The 20,874-nt window shown below is 42.6% G+C and overlaps 1 protein-coding gene across 4 annotated transcripts in view; it reads right to left on the bottom strand.

The window, feature by feature from the left end:
• Positions 1-1,974: 1,974 nt before the first annotated feature.
• Positions 1,975-20,874, bottom strand: part of TAMM41 (TAM41 mitochondrial translocator assembly and maintenance homolog) — a 50,675-nt gene continuing 31,775 nt past the window's right edge. For 2 of the 4 annotated variants that reach the window (XM_082749511.1, XM_082749514.1), the window contains exons 6-8: positions 14,317-14,482; positions 12,803-12,865; positions 1,975-2,112 (exon numbers count right to left, since the gene is read on the bottom strand). In XM_082749511.1, the coding sequence (XP_082605637.1) occupies positions 2,036-2,112; positions 12,803-12,865; positions 14,317-14,482 (306 nt within the window). In that variant the 3' untranslated portion in view covers positions 1,975-2,035. Of the gene's footprint in view, positions 2,113-11,359; positions 12,016-12,802; positions 12,866-14,316; positions 14,483-20,874 lie in introns of those variants that run through there. The other 2 variants (XM_082749513.1, XM_082749512.1) reach the window with 2 other exon arrangements.

Below are 20,874 nucleotides of genomic sequence, written 5' to 3'. Positions count from 1 at the left end.
CTCACTCTTCTGTGCCTGTGTTTCCCCTGGCATAAGTTAGGGAATAATAAGAGTCCCTATTATATAATATAATCTAATATATATAATATAGAGAGCCTATTATATAAGGCTGTGGTGGGGATTAAATGAATAAATCTATAGAAAGTGCTTAGAATAGTGCCTGACATTGTCAGGGCTCAACCAGTATTTGCCATTACTTTCAGGCATCTCCAAAGCACCCTATAGTTACCTCTATAATTAAGCATTTATGAGGATAAATTCTGTCTTCCCCACTTGATGTACTACAAGCATCCTTACTCAGTATTGCAAGTATGGTTATCTTGGCCAATCCCATCTCCTTCCAACCTAATGTTGCTTAGCAACACTGAATTAACCAGTTGAATTAAATTCTCCTCCCTGAGAGCCTTTAGTCTTCTCCTGGCTTTTCCACTGGCCATAACTTCTGATCTATCTCTACACAACCCATTGTAACCTGAAATTCCAGGGAAAGACATTCCTCTATCTCCTGCCCATTTGTTAGAGTAGGTTAGTTATACAAGAAGGGGTTGAGGGCAGTTAAATTCAAGTTAGAGTTTGGAGTTACATAGGGTCAGGGGTCCTGTGATTTCTGAAAATAATACTGAGCTGAGGGATTTTATTTTTCCTGGTCTTGTAAAAGCTACTGAAATCCAAGGCCTTGTTATAATTTACTTACATGCTGGGTGGGTAGAACAGGCTGAGTGAAAGGGGATTAAGTAGGATGTAGGGATGCAAGTTTTAGTCTAGGCTGTCGACAAATAGATGTGACTTTGGAAGTCACCGCCTTTCTGGGCCTTATTTATCCCACCTGTAAAGTGAAGAAGTATAAATGGTGTCTAAGTTTGCCATAAATTCTGACGAATCATGCATCATCTCTCCAGAAGTAGCTCATTCTAGGAAGACATTTTCTGCTCTTCCACTTGATCTCAAGACACAGAATAGAAATGGTACAGAAGAAACCATAGCTCCATGTCTTTAGCTCCATGGTCAGTAATAACTGAAAATAATCATAGAAATCGTCTGAATAAACCAGGAAAGAATTATTCATATCTTGCAGGTGAGGCCTCAAGTGGGATGTAATACTGGTCTTTTGAGTAAAACAGGCTTGAATCAAGTCCCAGCTAAGCCATGTACTAGTTTGAGGGCTGTGGGCCAGTGGGTCTGTGGTTAACTTCTTTTTTTTTTTTTATTTTTATTTTTTAGATTTTCAAAATTTATTTATTTGACAGAGATCACAAGTAGGCAGAGAGGTAGGCAGTGAGAGAGGAGGGGAAACAGGCTCCCTGCTGAGCAGAGAGCCCGATGCAGGCCTCGATTACCAGGACCCTGAGATCATGATCCGAGCTGAAGGCAGAGGCTTTAACCCACTGAGCCACCGAGGTGTCTCTGTTGGTTAACTTGTTCTTTTTTTTTTTTTTTTTTAAAGATTTTCTTTATTTATTTGACAGACAGAGGTCACAAGTAGGCAGAGAGGCAGGCAGAGAGAGAGGAAGGGAAGCACACTCCCTGCTGATCAGAGAGCCAGATGTGGGGCTCGATCCCAGGACCCTGGGATCATGACCTGGGCCGAAGGCAGAGGCTTTAACCCACTGAGCCACCCAGGTGCCCCTCTGTTGGTTAACTTCTTTACCTTCAGTTTCCTTGGCTATAAAAAAGCAGGGCTCATATCTATGTTGTAGAAGTAGGGTAAGGATCAAAAGAAGCAGTTCATGTATCACACCTGGTGTGTAGGCCTTGAATGAACATTATTAGGTCATTTTCCCTATTCTATTCAATCCTTTGCTAGCCAAAAGTACTTTCACAGATTCCCACCCAGGCCTGTGAAACTATTCATTTGCTTGTCCTCAAAGGTATTTGGGTCCCTTGGGTAAATGTCTAACACATACATTTCAAATTCAAATATTATACAAACCTAGATATCTTCAAATTCAAGCAGTGCGTCAAGGTAACAAATACTGTGCTGTGAAAAAGGATCATTTTATTAATCTATACGTAACACATATAAAAGCAAGCAAAATCAGGATGTTTTCCTTAGCCATCCTTTCCACATTTTGTGTAGCTTTAGTGAACTATAAACCACTGTTTTCTTCACACCTAAAAGACAAAGAGAAAAGATGGTGAAAAAATTGGTGCTTGCTGACTACATACTCAGCTGGAGCTTCCATGATATTCTAATCAGAGACCTAACTTTGGAGTGGAGCAGTAATGGGATGACTGGGAAGCCCAGGAGACCGTTTTTTTTGTTTTGTTTTGTTTTAAGATTTTATTTATTTATTTGACACAGAGAGAGAAAGATCATAAGTAGGCAGAGAGGCAGCAGAGAGAGAGGGGGGAAGCAGGCTCCCTGCTGAGCAGAGAGCCTAACATGGGGCTCAGTCCCAGGACCCCGAGACCATGATCCAAGCTGAAGGCTAAGGCTTAACCCACTGAGCCACCCAGGTGCCCCTGGAGTAAGTGAATCTTTTGACTCACAGGTCTATCATCAATCTTTGACTTGAGTAGCTCTTTCAGAGGAGAAAGGAAAACAAAGACAAAACTCTGTATGTAACTAACTGGATGTCCTCAGCTTCCTTTCTATGCCGGCATTCCGACCACCCCAACCCAGCTCCCTGCTGCTGTGTAGCTGCGTGTGTCACCAGTCTGCCCAGAACAAATGTCATTCTATCACTTTCCGTGGGTACACTCCTCAACCCCTTTCAGATTCCTTCTACAGAAATGCCTCCCTGGACAACCCAGGCCAATTCAGACACAGCTCCTCCTGGTCCCAGAACAGCACCTGTGCTGACCTCTCATATACACTTAACCACACTGTGTGGTGTTCATCAGCTTACTGATCTGTCCCTGCACCTAGACTGGGGGCTCCTTAAGGACAGGGAGCTCGTCCCACTCATCTCTGTATCCCTATCACATAGTAGGGACTCAGTAAATGCTTTTGAAATGATGGAACAGATGTACCTCATTGAGATATCTGACCTTCTAGCACCCCTCACCTCATTAATCACAAGCAGCTGATGAAACTGGAGAAGAGACTCTCTGGGGGCTAATGGGACAGAAGTAAAATGGGGTAGAATATGGGGATGCTATTTGTCTGTCAGGTCTAATTGGAGCCTATTTGCAGATGGTATTATGGGCTCGACTTCCTTTGTACTGAGGATGAGATCACTTAGTCTGTGTTGCAGGGTGTGGCTCAAAGATCCAAAGGGTCTTTTTCCCCAAGAGATAGGAATTGTGGTTTGTGCTGCCAGTCTGAAATGCACACCTCTGGCAGTGCACTTTAAGCACAGGTAGGCATTGTGGATGAGATAACAGGACTGAATTTGGAGACTGCTAGCATTGGGGTTTGAGTAGTCTCTTGAAAATACCTGGGCCTGTTACCTGTAAGCTGCCCAGTCCACTTAGAATCTTTGAAGAGGCAGTGGCAGGTAAAAAGGCTGCAGACCAGGAAAACTGTTAGCAAATACTTCCAGAAACTCTGGCCCAGCTTGCAAACGAACTGAGCCTAGTCAAGAAACTCAGAGCTCCTTTCCCTGCCTCCACCTCTTTTAATTTTCTCCCTGGAGCAACCACTTTGGCGAACCTCATCCACTTGAGCATTGAGACTGGAAACTTCTTACGTAAGGTGCTTTTTAATATTCCAGCCAGAACCAATCAAGACACTAAGCAGAACACAGGTAGGTACATACAGTGAGGTTCAACACAGCAACCCCAGGGCACTAAGTCACAGCTAGAGGAAGGTGCACTGGCCATGATAAGTCCCAGCTCAACTTCATAAACCTTACATACAGACATGCTGGACTTTAACATTTAAGGTAGATATCTAAAGTACCTCAGTGTCACCATGCAGCCATATTTTGTTGCTACTGCATAGAAACTTCCCTTCATTGGGGCACCTGGGTGGCTCAGTCAGTTAAGTGTGTGCCTTCAGCTCCAGTCATGATGTCCTGGGATTGAGCCCCACATCAGGCTCCCTCCTCAGCAGGGAGTCTGCTTCACCCTCTCCCTTTGCCCCGGCTTATGCTCTCTCTCTTTCTCTTTCACTTTAAAAAAAAAAAAAATCTTAAAAAAAAAAAAAAAAAAGTCTCTCCCTTTGACAGCTCTGCCTGAGATTCTTAAAAAGACCGTAGCAGGGAACTGTGTTAGAAAGAGCACTGGAGGGGCGCCTGGGTGGCTCAGTGGGTTAAAGCCTCTGCCTTCAGCTCAGGTCATGATCCCGGGGTCCTGGGATCAAGCCCCGCATTGGGCTCTCTGCTCAGCAGGGAGCCTTCTCTCTCTTTCTGCCTCCCTCTCTGCCTACTTGTGATCTCAGTCTGTCAAATAAATAAAGTCTTTAAAAAAAAAAAAAAAGAAAGAAAGAGCACTGGAATAGGAGTCAAGAGACCTGAATTCTAGTCCCAACTGGGCCATAAACTTACAGTGTGACACACCCTCTCTGGGCCTCAACTTCCTCATCTGCAAAGAGACTGGTTGGACTAGTTCAGGGTTCCCTGACAGGGGGCTGTGGGCAGGTTTCAACACTGGTCTGCAGGCAAGTTAGGAGGAAAGCAGGAAAGTTTGCTGTGTGTGTGCATGCATGCACTTCTGTGCCAAGGGTACAGATTTCGTTGGGTTTTCACAGGGAGCCAGGATTTGCAGAAAGTTAAGAGCCAATAGACTGGAATGAAGGATCCTTTCTGCCTTAATAGTCTAACTGCAACACAAGTGGAAAACTAAAACCCCATGAAGTTGTGGTGGGCAACCTTTCCTACACAGGGCACAAAATGCTACCCATAAAGGACAAAACTGACAAATTGTATTGAATAAAACTGAGAATGCCTTTTCATCAACAGACACCATCAAGAAAGTGAAATGACAGACCCCCAAGTAGGAGACTTTTGCGTTCCATATATCAAAGGACCTGTATCCAGACCAAATAAGGAATTCAGTAAGAAAAGGCAGACAATTCAAGAGAAAAACAACGAAAACACTGGAATAGGCACTTCACAAAAGAGGATATCCAAATAAACATGAACAAGTGCCCAGCTTCATGAGTCATCAGGAAAATGGAAATTAAAACTCTAATATGATGCCACTACTCACTTACTGGAGTTCCTATAATGAAAAAGACACAGAGTATTAGGTGAGGAGGAGCTGCACCTAGAGCTCAGCTAGTGGGAGTAGAATGTGGACAACTGTTTGATAGTATTACCAAAGAAGAACATTCACATACACTAGGATGCTGTATTCTACCCAAGTATGTACCTAAGAGAAATGTATACGTTTGCTTACCAAAAGACAGTCACAAAAATGTTCACAGCAGCACTACTGGTAAGGGCCCCAAACTGGACACTCCAAGAAACAATCAAAGGAGAGTAGATAAACTGTGGTATAATCATACAATGGGTTTGGTGCAATGAAGATAAATGAACTATTGCTGCTTCCAACACCATGTTAAATCTCACTGATGTAAAGAGGAGTGAAAGGCCCGGGAGACTACAGATTTATCTAAAGTTCAAAAATGGGCACAATAGAATCATGGAATTGGAGGTCAGAGAGTAGTTACTCCTGGAGGACTAGTGACTATGACTGGCACACCATCTGGGGGACAGTCCTATTCTATTTCTTCATCTTGGCCCTAGGTTCATGGGCATGTTTACTTGGTGAAAATTCACCAAATTTATGATTTGTGCACTTTTCTGTATCTATGGAGATTTTTTTCCTACTACCAGAAAACCTAGAATCTTTCATTTACTCAGTCACTGAAATACACTGAACCAGTACTTATTAAGCATCTAAATAATATAAAAGACATTGAACTAGATGTTGAGGTTATGCTTATAGTCTCTGCTCTCACAGAGTTCACAATCCTCAGAATTCTACTTGGCTTACATTAAGCCTACTTTTGGTTTCTGCTCACTTTCTAGAGAAAAGGATGATGATTTAGGAAGTCTGCATTTAGAATGTGTCTTTAGGGAAGACAGTCTGCTAAGAGAGAAACTTTAAGAACAATCATCCTCGTCTTTGCTCCTTCCCCAATGGATAAAGATGCAACACCTCTATAGATAACAATGTCTTTAGAGACATCTTTATCCACTGAAAGTGAGTCATTATAAATTTTGACTAGTATCTAAAGTCAAGTCTTTTTTGGAAGTGTATAGAAATCCACTTCAATATCTGGATCCTCAAGTTTTACTTTTGTTCATTTTCAGCCTGTTTCACATGACCTGCAGCAAAGTTACTACACATGTAAGACCACAAGTCCTTGTGTGACCTTAAATAAGATGTGTCCAGTGACAGACATGGTTCTCCAGGAAACAATATGAGGCAGCAATATGAGGTTGTGAGAGGTCTCTCCCTTCCCATAATTCTACATTTCAGATATTTAGGAGGGAAAATCAGTAAGCCCCCAAACATTCTTCCAATTATTTTCTAACCACAATTAGATATTATCTACAAAGAAGATCTCTTGAAGCAGAAGTACAAACTTATATTAAAAGGACTCTCAGGTTAAGTAATAAGCAAATCATTAGGAAAAAAAACCCCTTAACTATTATTATGTGTTCTTCTTATTTAACATGTGGATACCAAAAAGTGGAAGAAGTACTTTAGTTATAAGAAATCAGAAGCGGAGGGTAATTCACAATCCATTCTCTTGTGTTCCAGGAAAGGGCTGGTAAGGAACCCTTCAGGCATGCCAGAAACTTCTCAGCAACAAGATCAAACCTGTCTTGTTAATTCAGGTGAATCCTTTGAAGCTAGAGAGGTAAACAGGTATTTGTCCCCAGAGTCAGTTCTGACTGACCAGAAAGTCAGGTGGGGAAAAATAAAGCAAGATTTCAGAAATTAAGCTCATCATCCTCCCAACCTCCCTCACCTCCTGGAATGGCACCACTTCCCAAGCCAGACACGGAGTTATCTCTGACTCCTCTCTCTCCTTCACTTCCCATATCCCTCCAACCATCTGGAACAGATAACTTGACCTCTAAATACTGTGTGCATCTCTTCTCTCTACCTGTACTGCAATGACCTGAGTTCAGGGGGCAACCACAGCTCCTCTCTGACTGGCTGCAATCACAGCTAATCAGTTTCCTGAGCAAGAATGTTATTTCCCTTCCATCTGCTCTCTACTCTCTAGCCATCGAAGTCTTTCTACAGTCCTTCCTTGGCTTCCCTCCACCCTCAAAAATAAACTCTGAATTCCTCTGCCTGGCTTTTCAGGCTCCCTTCACCAGCTGCTGCTTACTTCTCAGTCTTATCACTAAATCTCCCATCTCTCTCCTATTCCCGTACCAGAAGACTCAGACAGGTTAGTAATGTGAAGGCTGTTGCTGATCAGAATACAACACTTTGCTTTGCTGGTCTTCTGTGACCAGTCTGAGAAGTGATGCCATCTGCTGCTACCATGAAAAGAAGAGAAGACAAGTATCAGGAGACTAAATGGCCTTTCACTTCTCCTGAGCTGTTGGTGAGTTAGGCTAAAAGGGGGAAAAAGTGTTTGGGTTTGGAGGCATTTCTGTACTCAACTTTGAACATGGGTGTATCTGATGAAGGGATTGAGGGAACTAATAAAGACAGAGTGTCAGACCACATGAGAACAGGCAACTGTGTTATCTAACACACTTTATGAGAAAAGGCAATCCTCTGGGCTGGTTATAGATTCCTGGCCTCTATCTTGTCTAGGAATATAGAGTTGTTTAGATCTAGACTCACCCAAGTTTATAAAGCACCTACTAGGTTCATACTGGACATGCAGAACTCATAGTGGCTTGGGTATTAGTATCCCTTCCACTTTAAGGAAGGAGGACTAACTAACATGCCAGGGTTAGAGAGTGAAAAATAAGTAGCTACAACTCAAATCCAGGTCTTCTGACCCCAAGCGGAGCTCCTTGGTTAGTGCTCTCTCTGAACTGAACTTGAATATAAAAGGTATTCACTAGCTAAAGGGGAAGACTGAACCTTCCTTTTCACCCCCACTGAGTGGGATGGTGAGAAAGGGGAGGGGTGAGAATGGCTTCTATGGAATGCAAACTCCATCAAATACACAGGTTCTCCCCCGTTACATGATGTATCAGCCAGCTGAAAAACTGAACACAGGTAGAACTTTGAGGGTCTTGCCTTAGCAAAGTGAGCAGGGTGACAGCTATGACCACAATGAGATGCTTCTAAGGAAAACATGCAGAAGCATAAAGGTTCTGAAACTTGCTGTGAAGTCAGAGGGAAAAGAAACAGTAAACCAGCCACTTGGGGCCTTTCATTGCTAGTTTATTCCAATTGGAGACCTGGTTAATGGGTCAGCAAATGTCATCTGAATATGACACTGCAAAGAGGCCTATTCTTTTTTCTTTTCTTTCTTTCTTTTTAAAAATATTTTTATTTATTTATTTGGCAGAAAGAGTGAGAGAGCATAAGCAGGCAGAGCAGCAGAGGGAGAGGGAGAAGCAGGCTCCCCACTGAGCAGGGAGCCTGATGAGGGGCTCGATCCCAGGAGATCACGACCTGAGCCAAAGGCAGTCGCTTAACCAAATGAGCCACCCAGCCCCCCCCCCAAAGAGGCCTATTCTAAAGAGGGGTCAGGAAGCTTTTAGGTAATGGTACCAAAAAGAGAAAGTCCATGTACAGTGCTAGATGGGTTTGTTTATCGTAAGATGTAATTTTCATAACCTGGTGAGGCAGGTATAATTATCTCTATGAAATTAAAACTAAAAAAAAAAAAATTGGGTAACTTGCCCAAGTCACAGTAGTTATATTGGAATATGAGCTCCAGGCTCTAGGCCTTTGGCCTGGGTCAACTTCACAGCCCACAAGCACCATAAAACCAGAGAAGCCAGAGCACAAGGTAAGTAAACCCACACTTTGAAGGGATGCCCATCACTTTCCACAGTTTCTGCACCTGCAGAGCAGGCTGCATACATTCAGGTATTTTGGCCTTCCATGATCCAATAAGGCATCTTTAGAAAGGAAAGGGAAGTAGGCAGTGAGCACACGCAGGAAGGAACACCGGGCACTAGCCCGGCCACAGGAAAACGGCTGCAGCTTGTATCACCTGCTGCCCTCTGCTGGCCACTGGAAATAACAAGTGGAAAGAGGACCAAAGATTCATTTCCCGTTGAAGCGTCAAGAGGTGATGATGACGGATTTCTAAAAACATTTTATTAGACAAAAACTCAAACTTATAAAAGAAGAGTAGAATATGTCCCATGTTTCTTCACTCAACTTCAACAATTTATCAATTCAGGGAGAATATTGTGTCATCTACCCCAACCCACTTCCCTCCACTATGTTTTTTTCCAAGCAAAACCCAAACATCCTGTCATTTCATCTGTAAAAATTTTAATATGTATTTCTAAAAGAAAAGAAAAATTTAAAAAACCCATAACACATGATCACAGCTTCAAAAAAAGTCCATAAATCCAGTAATTCCTTATGGGCCAAACACCCCCAAATGGGGGGCGGGGTGGAGAAAGAAAGAAAGACCTAAAGCATTCAGCCTCACCCAAGAAACTGCAATCATGCAAATCACAGATTAATAGCCTGAACCACCCAAGCAAACAAAAACACCTCATCTATAGCCTTGCCAGGATAAACCAGCAGGAACATAGATAAAAAAACTATGTGAACTGGAAATGCAAAGCTATGTACTTCTGTATAGTAGGAAGATTTTCAGCACATGGGCTACTAAATCTTTGTTGCATTTTTGGCTAAATCTTTCCAAAGACTCAGGAGGGGCAGCACTGTGTCCTTGGGGCCAAACATAGCTGGGTATCCATTGGGGTGAGAGGTAAGAGGGTGACCACACCCACTTCCCTGGGCAATCTCAGCCCAGGGGATCAGAATCAGGCTGAAAGAGAATTCCCTACTTTGTATTACCTCTACGCCATCTATCACCCAGTATTGCAAATTTCTATTCACACATCTGCCTCCCCTTCTAGATAATGAACTCCTTGAAGGCAGAATGATGTTGTGTTCATTTTTGTATCCTGCATGGCTGACACATTAGAGAGGCTCAGTAGATGGTCACATAAAGAAAGACTGAGTCAGGAAAGTCCATCATTTGACAATACCAAGTGTTGGAGAGAAATGGGGAGAAAAGAGAACTCTAATTTCCTGCTAGTAGACCTATACATTGATGTAACCACTCCGGAGGGCAATGTGGCAATATCCAAAGATATGTTCAAATGCTTAAGCCTCTAAGACAAGAACAGAATATTTAAATTTAAAAAATATATATATACATTCTGGGGCTCCTGGGTGGCTCAGTTGGGTAAGCGTCTGACTTCTGATTTCAGCTCAGGTCATGATCTCAGGATCATGAGCTCTCAAGTCCCACATGGGGCTCTGTGCTCAGCATGAAATCTGCTTGAGATTCTCTGCTTCTCCCTCTGCCCCTCCCCCTGCTCATGTGCACATGTATGTGCACACACTCACTCTAATAAATAAATCTTTTTTTTTTTTAAAGATTTTATTTATTTGACAGACAGAGATCACAAGTAGGCAGAGGTAGGCAGAGAGAGAGAAGGGGAAGCAACCTCCCTGCTGAGCAGAGAGCCCGATGTGCGGCTTGATCCCAGAACTCTGGGATCATGACCAGAGCCGAAGGCAGAGGCTTTAACCCATTGAGCCACCCACGCACCCCAATAAATCTTTTTTTTTTTAAAGATTTTATTTATTTATTTGAGAGAGAGAGAGTATGAGAAGGGGGAGGGTAAGAGGGAGAAGCAGACTCCCTGCCAAGCAGGGAGCCCGACGCGGGACTCGATCCCGGGACTCCAGGATCATGACCTGAGCCGAAGGCAGTCACGCTACCAACCGAGCCACCCAGGCATCCGCCCCAATAAATCTTTAAAAAAATAAAAAAAAAAATGTACATTCAGAGAATAAAAAAGAACACAGAAAGAGCTCCTGAAAATTAAAAATATAATAACAGAAATACTCAAGAAGGGATGGAAGCTAAAGTTGAGAAAATCTCCTAGAAAGCAGAGCAAAAAGACAGAAATCAAAAACAGGAGAAAAAAGAAAGAAAGCCAAAGGGCTCTTCAAGGAGGTCTAATATTTGAATAAAAGGAGTTCCAGAAAGAGAAGAGAGAAAACAGATGGGAAGAAGGTAAAAAAACAATAAAAGAAAAATTTCTTATATTCTTATTTTCTAAGTTTCCAAAATGAAAGGCCAATGAGTACCCAGTAAAGTAGATAAGAACAGATACATTATCAAAGCATATTAATGAGAAATATCAGAGCCCTGGGGGCAAGTGAAGACCTAACCAGCTTCCAGAAAGAACATACACAAAGGATTGAGAATGGCTCTGGATCTCAAGAGCAATCCTCAAATGAGAAGATAATTGGAATAATGATATCAAAATTCTTATTCTTTTAAAGATTTTATTTATTTATTTGACAGAGAGAGATCACAAGTAGGCAGAGAAGCAGGCAGAGACAGAGGAGGAAGCAGGCTCCTTGCTGAGCAGAGAGCCAGATGTAGGGCTTGATCCCAGGACCCTGGGATCATGACCTGAGCCGAAGGCAGAGGCTTTAACCCACTGAGCCACCCAGACGCCCCATGATATAAAAATTCTTAAAGAAATGATTTCTATCTCCAGCTTAAATGTCCATTATCTGTACGGATTAGCTAACGAGATTTCTAGTTATACACAGTCTCCCGATTTGTCTCCCTGCATCCTTACTCAGGAAGTTACTGGAGGCATGCTTCATCAAAATGCAAGTATACACCACAAAAGTAAAAGACACAAGAGATGGGAAGATAGGGGATCCCTCCCAAAAGACAGGGGAAGACAATCTCCGTGGGAAAACAAAGTTGTGCAGGGAAGGAAAAGTGTATGATACGGCTCACCTATTAATCACAGTTAGAGACTCATATGTTGTAAATGCTGACAACTGGCTTCACCGAAGGTGCACAGTAACTACCCGAGGACTGAGGGATGGGAGGGGTGAGCATGTGTGGCCCGGTGGGTACAAGAGTTGAATTCTAATCTGCCACAGTGAGAAGTCCACAGATGATGCCAACAACTGAAAAGGAGAGAGGCGGCAGTATACACATACTATTTAGCAAACTGGCAGTGGAAATAAAACCAATCCACTAGGAGAGTTAGCAGCAGGTGTCTCTGGAAAGGTGAAAATGCAGGGGTCGGGGACTGTGTGGAAGGGCAAGGTACTGCTGCTTTGGTAACGATCCGCACATGTGACTTCCATAAATCCTAAAATGAGGGGATAACCTGCATACAAGGAGTTATTTGGAAAACTGAGAGAGGCAGTAAGGCTTCCAACAGTACCTCACGTGGTTTTGACTGTTTCAGACTGATGACAGTGCTGTTTTGCCAGTCTATACACCAGTGCTATGTCCTAGTTCATGACCGTCATAATTTAGCACTTCAGAAGTACTTGCAGGATACAGATACAGCTTTACATTTTAATCAGGAATGCTGAGACCTTTGATCCAACAGGTACATTAAGCCTAGATCTTCAAGAAGGAAATGATTTTACTTTGCAAATAACTAATGTCTCTAAGACGATGTTTTTAGGTGTTGGTTCAGAGGCTCTTCCCTGTCCCCTCCCTTGAAAGAGAGCTCTTATAACCAAGGACTCGGCCCAGGTAACACACACAGGAGACGAGGGTAGCAAATGGTGATAGGAGCTTTGTATAGAAATATGTACATTTGTGTTATAGGCCTTTTCACGCTTTATGTGTAGATTTTTACCTGTAACCTTCATTATATTGTGAATTAAATGTAAGTCTTGTCAAAAACAGAAACAAAAAACCAAAAACAACCAACCATGGATTTTTGGAAGTTCTTACCAGCAGTGAAAATGCCTTTGGTGCTCTGTTTCATACTAGAAGGTCTCACAATTGCTGAAAGCCCTGTGAGAGAAAACCAACAAAGATGCAAAAAAACCCAGATGTTAGTCATCTTCACACGTTTAAAACCTAAAACAAAATACTCTTTCCAGTTATCTATAACACCAGCAAATCCAGCTCTGCCCTGGTGTCACAGAATGACAATAGAAGGGGTATCAGGATTGAGGGCCAGGAGATCAGAGCTGCCAGCTGTGTCATCAACCAGCTGTGTTACCGACCAGCTGTGGGAGCTCAGAAAAATGCCTGGTCCCCTCTGCTCCTGGGCCTCCTCACCTTAATTAAAACAGGAGGTAGATTAAATCAACCTCGAAGCTCATTTTATGTCTTTTAAATCTGGTTAAGGCTGCTGGTTCTCAACCCCAACATCTGAAATGATTAAAAAGAACCCAAAGTTACCATCTAGGAGCTTTCATTCCTCAGTCCTCCATCCTCTCACAAAGGCAGAAGAGATCATATTGTGACAGAATCATGTTAAAATGAAAACAAACAATGTGCCTCCTCACTTATCTTCAGAAATAGATACCTGGGAATCTAGACGCATGCCCTGATAGCCTGGGGCAGGTCCCCGGGAGAATGCATCACTGGGTAGGGTATCTAAGCCAGTAGCTTGCATCCTTGAGGAGCTCTAGAAATATTTACTCAATAAAACAGGAGAATGTGCTCATCTGGAGAAGGGAGTCATTTTTAGTCATGATTATTTCTTTACGGACAGCCCTTGTAAACACCTCAAAGGGAAGCAGGTCTCTGAAGATAAGATTTTTGGGTAAACAGGAGCACCTGGGTGGCTCAGTTGTTAAGCGTCTGCCTTTGGCTCAGGTTATGATCCCAGCCTTCTGGGATAGAGCCCCACATCAGGTTCCCTGCTCCTCGGGAAGCCTGCTTCTCCCTCTCCCTCTTCCCCTGCTTGTATTCCCTCTCTCACTCTGTCAAATAAATAAATAAAATCTTAAAAAAAAAAAAAAGATTTTTGGGTAAACACTGAGAAGGCCCCAGGGTAATATGTGGAACATGGGCCATGTCAGAGCGAACTGACGAAACACATGATGAGACACACTGAACAGGAGTCAGCTGGTGAAAGCTGTATTCCTGATGTTATAAAAGCACTAAAAATGTCACCAGTCTCCTTCCTTCTCAGACCACCATGAAGGACATGGAGGAGTCTTTGGAAAAACTTCTAGAAGTTATGTTCTTAGAACCAAAACAAACATTGTTTTCTCCTTTGACAGTGATTTAGGATCCAGGAATCTGAAAACAGAAGTACTTTCACCACCCTACTTCAAACAAATGACAATTTAGATTTGGAAAAACCCCAGACTGTTAGCGCTTTCTTCTTCCATGAGACAATCTGTCTCTCCATCTCACCAGGAAAGGAAGAATAAAGAATACATTTCAGTCACAGAGTTTGCTTTTTACCCATGGTCAGCATTTCCTGAATATCAAATCCAGAAACATACCAAGTCGCACCACTTCTCCACAGTCAGGATCATGAGCAACTTGCAATAAAGTTTCTTCCACATCTCTGTTTTTTCCAGGAGGGTCCATAATATGATTAATTTGTTGCTGTAAGGTTTTGGGCAATGTCATTAGCTGAGTGAATTGTCCTTCTGGGCTTTTATCTATCTAAGGGGAGAAAAAAGATAATGTCTATGCAAAGTTCTTTGACTTTTATAAAGATTCAACGATACATGGCTTCTCTTTCAAGTCACATAAACATACACTGAACCTATTCCCTAGACTGGGCAGCACACTAAGGAGACTTGCTCCTTTCTGAAACTGAATGCACAAGAGTTCACATGCTAAGTTCCTTCAAAGAGGTCAACTCCTTTCCTATAATGGTCCATTTTTACATGAAAAAAGTATAGAAGCTTCTTTCAATGATCAATTTCTGTCTCTCAGTTTTGAAGTTCCTATGGGTCTTATATCCAGCAGCTGAAGGAACTGAGGCTGCTACTAACATTGACTGAGACTCAGCAAATCCAGGTACTCACTCTCTCCCATTTTAAACACAGAGGCACTGAGTGGCACAACCAGGGTCCTACGGCCACTGCGAGAGAGCCACCTCTAACCTCGTGCCTCTTGCCTTCCGGGCCTTTTTATTCACCAGGCCATATTTCATCAACTGTAGGAATAAACTGAAGACAAGTTTATTTGCTTTCAACCTTCTGGCCATAGTAGGTAGTCAAAAACCCTAGCTGAGTAAGGAATGAATAAGTGCATCAATAAAACTTAGTTTTCGTTATTTCTTAAGGAGGATTAAATTACACCAGTGGTTTCTGTGCCCCACATATTCCAAGGACATCAAGTTGAAAGATAAATACAGAAATAAAACATACAAACTACACATCAGACTTTACTTTGAATCCAAATTTAGCCACAGAGCCAAGACCACACCTAGCTTCCCTAACTCCTAGTCTAATATACTTTACTTCATGGAACTAAGTTTTTACAAAATCATGTAGACACTGCCTGCCTGTCAATGTGAGAACCAGTAGCACCGCCCTTAATGGCTCATCCCATTATTTTTCAGGTAAGAATTTGTCTTATATTCTTTCACCAAATGTTTAGGTTTTAACTTGGACTAAGAGGAGAGTAAGAAAAAATGAGACAAATGAATGTATTAAATTTTAGATCCAGATTTTCTAGATATGACTTATTAATACTTAGTTTCACTTAGTCTACTACTTTTTTTCATATAACAAGTATTTGTTGAGTATTGTCTGGATTTTCCAGTTTTCTATAAAATTCATGCAAAGAAGAGCAAAGTTCTATTATCCACTGGCTCCAGTAAAGGTTTTTTTAAAAAAAAATTTCATATTTATCATTAAAATGATTCTAAATCCAAAGAATTTGTACTCTATTTAGATTTGTTTCAATAAATGATAGAAATGTGGATATTATGGGGCACCTGGGTGGCTCAGTGGATTAAGCCTCTGCCTTCAGCTCAGGTCATGATCTCAGGGTCCTGGGATCAAGCCCCTGCATTGGGCTCTCTGCTCAGCAGGGAGCCTGTTCTCCCCCACCCTGCCTGCTGCTCTCTGCCTACTTGTGATCTCTGTCAAGTAAATAAATCTTTTTTTAAAAAATGTGGCTATTATTGTAAAATATATTAGAAATAAACATTTATGGACTCATACATTGGGACTAAGAATTGAGATTAGTAAAAAGGATCTTATATTTCTGTAAGGCTTTATCTATGAATTTCAGAGATACCAAAATGGCTTGAGTAATATCAAGAGTTAAAAAATAGTATTTGCCACTGCTTTCTCTTGAGGAAAAGAATGCACTGGAATTTTTGCTTGAAAGACAGAATATTAGGTGACATTTTCAAATAAACTGCTAAATTCTGTGTAATTATCCTCTTTGATTCTCATTAAAACATGGAAGTGAAAGCATTTAGTTAAATCGTGAGAGTCAGTAAATAAAGGAGAAGAATTTGAAAAAAATCATGGAAGTCAAACTGCATTTTAAAAGCAGGTAAGAAAAGGCCACACACTGTATAGTTCCATTTATACAAAGTGTCCAGAATAGACAAATTCATAGAGGCAGAAAACAGATTAGTGGTCACCTGTGGGGTGGGGAAGATAGAAACTACAAATGGATGTGGGATTTCTTTTTCAAGTGATGGAAATGTTGTAAAATTAGACTGTAGTGGTAGTTGCACAACTTTGTGGATATGCTAAAAAAACACTGAATTTTATAGTATGTGAATTGCATCTCAATAAAGCTGATGTTTTAAAAAAGCACATGTGGTCACAGGATACTGGATGCTGCATTATACCACACAGATCCTGGTTTAAGGGCCAAGGTATCCACTCTACTAGCTGCTGGGGAAGTTGGCTGACTCCCTCTCTTAGAGTCCCTCCCAGACTTGTCCTCAGCCAAAGGGAGGGCTTGGACCCAATGACTGGACAATGCAGTGTACAAAGGCCTGGCCTCTTTGCCCCAAGACGGGACAACCAGGAAAGGCCACCTAGTTCCACAGTGCCATCGTAGGATCAGATGATGGCTTGTTTCAAATCCGCTCAATCCCGATCCTACACAATAGGTACCAGGAGTGGTCCTAATGCGCACACTCTGTGTTGGTATTTTAGAGCTGTCATACTAAGGAAGGCCAACTGGAAGCCTCTGAAGCTGCCATTTTACCTCTTATGCAAGACAGTGATTACAAAAACAACAACAAACACCATATCTCAGGAGGAACGGCAGAGTATCAGTGTTATCTGTATACCTAAAGGATACAGGGGTGTGATGCTTGATTTTGTGTCACTTGGCTAGACTATTGTGCTTAGTTGCTTGGTCAAACATTAGTCCAGATATTATTATAAGAGTACTTTTAAAGATATAATTAATATTTAAGTCAGCAGACTCTGAATAAAGCAGATTTCCCTCTATAATGCAGGAAGGCCTCATTTAATCAGCCAAAGGCCTTAAGAAAAAAGACTAAAGTCTCCAAGGAAGAAGGAATTCTACCTCTAGATTGCCCTCAGACTTAAAACTACAACATACTCTTCCCTGGGTCTCCAGCCTGCTGGCATGCTCTGTACATTTTAAACTCATTAGTCTCCACAATTTAATTCCTTAAAATAAATCTCTCTCTATATATATCCTACTGGCTCAGTTTCTTTGGAGAACTCTGACTAATACAAAGGCTAATGGTCTCCATCATACTTCCTTTAAGTCTGGCCTTCACAAAATCCAAATGTGTTCTGGAAGATTACAGCAGACTACCACAACTCAACCAAGTGGAAGTCCCAGTTTCATCTGCTGTGCCAGATGCAGTAAATCTATTAGAGCAAGTCAACAGAACTGCAGGTATCTGGATGGGGCCAAAACTAGGGAATGCACTCTTTTCCATCTTTATTTGTAAGGAGGATCAGAAGCAGCTCCCATTCACGAGACAGACAATAGTATATCTATGTTTGCCTCAGGGCTCTGTTAACTCTCCCATTCTGTGTTGTAAAATCCCCCAAGGAAACCAGACTGTGTGGCCATTCTGTGTAATCTTGGGCTGACCCACTTCATCAATACTTTGCTGCTGCTGTTACCTGGTAAGCAATAGACACAAGTACACTGGAGTGCCTGGTAGATAAATGCACTCCAGAGGGTAGAAGATAAACCCTATGACGTTTCAGGAGTCTACCATATCAACGAAAAGTTTGGTGGCCAAGTGGTCTGATGCATGCTGGGACATCCTCTCCAAAGTAAAGATGAACTTTGTGCATCCTGCACCTCTTACTGCTAAGACTGAAGCATGATGCTTGATAAGCCTCTTCAGGTTTTGGAGGCAGCAGATTCCACACTTGACTGTAATGTTCAGACTCATTTATGAAGTGGTATAAAAGGATGCCAGTTGTGTGGGCTCAGAGCAGAAAAGAGCTCTACAACAGATCCAGGCAGCAGAGCAAGCAGGCCCTCACTTGGGCCATACACTCCATATATACTCCATAATGCTAAAGGTATCTTTGGTATAAAAAGAAGCCACAGGGGCACCTGGGTGGCTCAGTGGGTTAAGCCTCTGCCTTCGGCTCAGGTTGTGATCTTGGAGACCTGGGATTGAGCCCCACATTGGGCTCTCTCTCAGCGGTGAGCTTGTTCCCCCCACCCCCGCCCCCTGCCTACTTGTGATCTCTGTCTGTCAAATAAATAAATAAAAATCTTAAAAAAAAAAAAAAAAAAAGAAAAGAAAAAAGAAAAAAGAAGTCACAGGAAGCTTGTGGTAGGCTCTCAGTAGGCGAATCACAATGTAGACTGCTAGGGTTCTGGAGATGGTCATGCCCTCTGGAGTAAAGAACAATACATCATTTGAAATCAGCTCCCAGATATGAGACCCTTCTAACCGTGGAGCAATAAAAGACCATGCATCAAGAACCGTCCATCATGAACTGAGATCTCTCATATTCACCAACTGTTAAGTTCAGGCAGGCTCAACAGTAATCCACTGTAAGACAGAAGAGGTACACCAGCATAAGTAAGGCCAAAGGGCATGAGTAAGCTGCACATGCAGGAAACCCAGGCCCCATACCATCGACTATGCACTGTTGCACCAGTGCACGCCATCCTATTTCTCCACTGTTTCATGCATATGGCTACATGGAGGTTCCCTTATGACTGGCATGTGGTGGATAAAGGATGAGTTTGCTCCAGGGATGACTTGGCTTGGTATGAACAAGCCAAAACTGATGCATTACAGCCTCACTCAGGGGCAGCCCTGAAAGACACTAATGAGGGGAAATCCTCCCAAATGGGTATGCTTCAGGTAGTGCACCTGGCCATCCACTTTACATGGACAAAGCAGCCCTGGGGAAGAATATACAAAGACCCATGGGAGTGAAGCATGGTTCACTGGTTGGCCAGACCTGAAAGGAAAAATACTGGAAGACTAAAGACAAAAATCTGGGGAGAAGGAGCACCTAGGTGGCTCAGTGGGTTAAAGCCTCTGCTTTCGGCTCAGGTCATGATCCCAGGGTCCTGGGATCGAGCCTCACATCGGGCTCTCTGCTCTGCAGGAAGCCTGCTTCCTCCTCTCTCTCTGCCTGCCTCTCTGCCTACTTGTGATCTCTGACTGCCAAATAAATAAATAAAATCTTAAAAAAAAAAAAAAAAAACTGGGGAGAAGAGGTATGTGGATGCACGTACAGGAGGCATGCACAAAGTGTGAAGATCTTTGTATTTTGCTAATGTCCACGAGAAAGTATCATTCACAGAAGAATCAACAATAACCAAAAGAACAATTCAGCCAGTTAATTCAAAAGCCTCTGGCACAATGGCTTATAAAAGGAGTAGCCATGGTGGCAGGGAACAAGGTTCTGCCTAGTCCAAGGCTGACTTAGCTACTGCTGTTGTTAAAGTCTATCCTGACAGCAACAGAAGCCAAAGCTGAGAATCTGATAATAAGACCATCTCTTGAGACTAACCAGCCACTTGGTGGACGTTAACTACATTGGACACCTTCCATCTGGGAAGGGGCAGTAATTCATCTTAACTGGAAGTTACACATGTTCTGAACATGGGTTTGCCCTTCCTGCCTACAGGACCTGGCCAATACCATGACAAGGCCTACAGGATGCCTGCTTCACCAACATGGTTGTACTATGGAACATCACTTATGGCACTCATTTTAGAGCAAAAGAGGTACAGAGTTACAGCAATGGGCACAGGACCATGCCTCCACTATAACTACCATATACTTCACCAAAGCCGCCAGACTGATAGAGCAGTTCCCAAAAAGAGGAAATCTGGGGCCCATACAGCAAAGAATTATCTAGCCCCAAATGCTAATAGTTCCATCATTAAAAAATCCTGACAGAGTAAATGAAGAACAGGTAAGCCAGCAGCTTGGAGATGATACCCGGTGAAAATGGGGTGCAGTACACATCCTAAATTAATGCCTGTTACAGAGTACCTCATTCCCAACCAGTAGAATACATAGGTCTGGGAACCAAGGGATGGAAGAGGTAGCCTTGCTTCCCATTGTTCCCAGTGACCCACTCAGAAAATGTGTGCCTCCTATGCCTACGACTTCAAGACTTTAAACTTAAAGGTATGACTGCCACCTGCTCTCTTCAGATCCCATGCCAAAAGTCCAGCAGACACAGAAAGGAGTCACCACAGTGGCAGAAGTAATTGATCTGATCATCTGAGGTAAAGCTGCTGGTGCACAACTGTCAGTATCCCTTGCCCAATTTTGATGGTAAAGGGAAAGGGCAGCAATCGTAGCCTGAAATGGGGAAGGTGACCGGGTCTCAGATGCCTTAGGGATGAGGGTCTGGGCCACCTCGTCTAGCCCAGCACAAGTGCTAGATAAGGATGAGGGGAGTTTGGAATGTGTAGTACGGGAAGGAGCAGGGGGGTGTCAGTGACAACCTCAGTAGTGCTGGGAACTGTAATTTGGTCCATAAATCTTACTCTTGTAAGCTTCCCCAGGATAAGAGATCAATTAGGACTTAGATCATGCAGGCTTTCACAGGCCATAGCGAGGAATTTGGAAATATCTTCAGGGTTAAAGAAAATTC

This window comes from Mustela nivalis (genome assembly GCF_964662115.1).
Source record: "Mustela nivalis genome assembly, chromosome: 1".
Taxonomy (NCBI): Eukaryota; Metazoa; Chordata; class Mammalia; order Carnivora; family Mustelidae; genus Mustela; species Mustela nivalis.
This window is presented reverse-complemented; position numbering and strand designations above follow the sequence as displayed.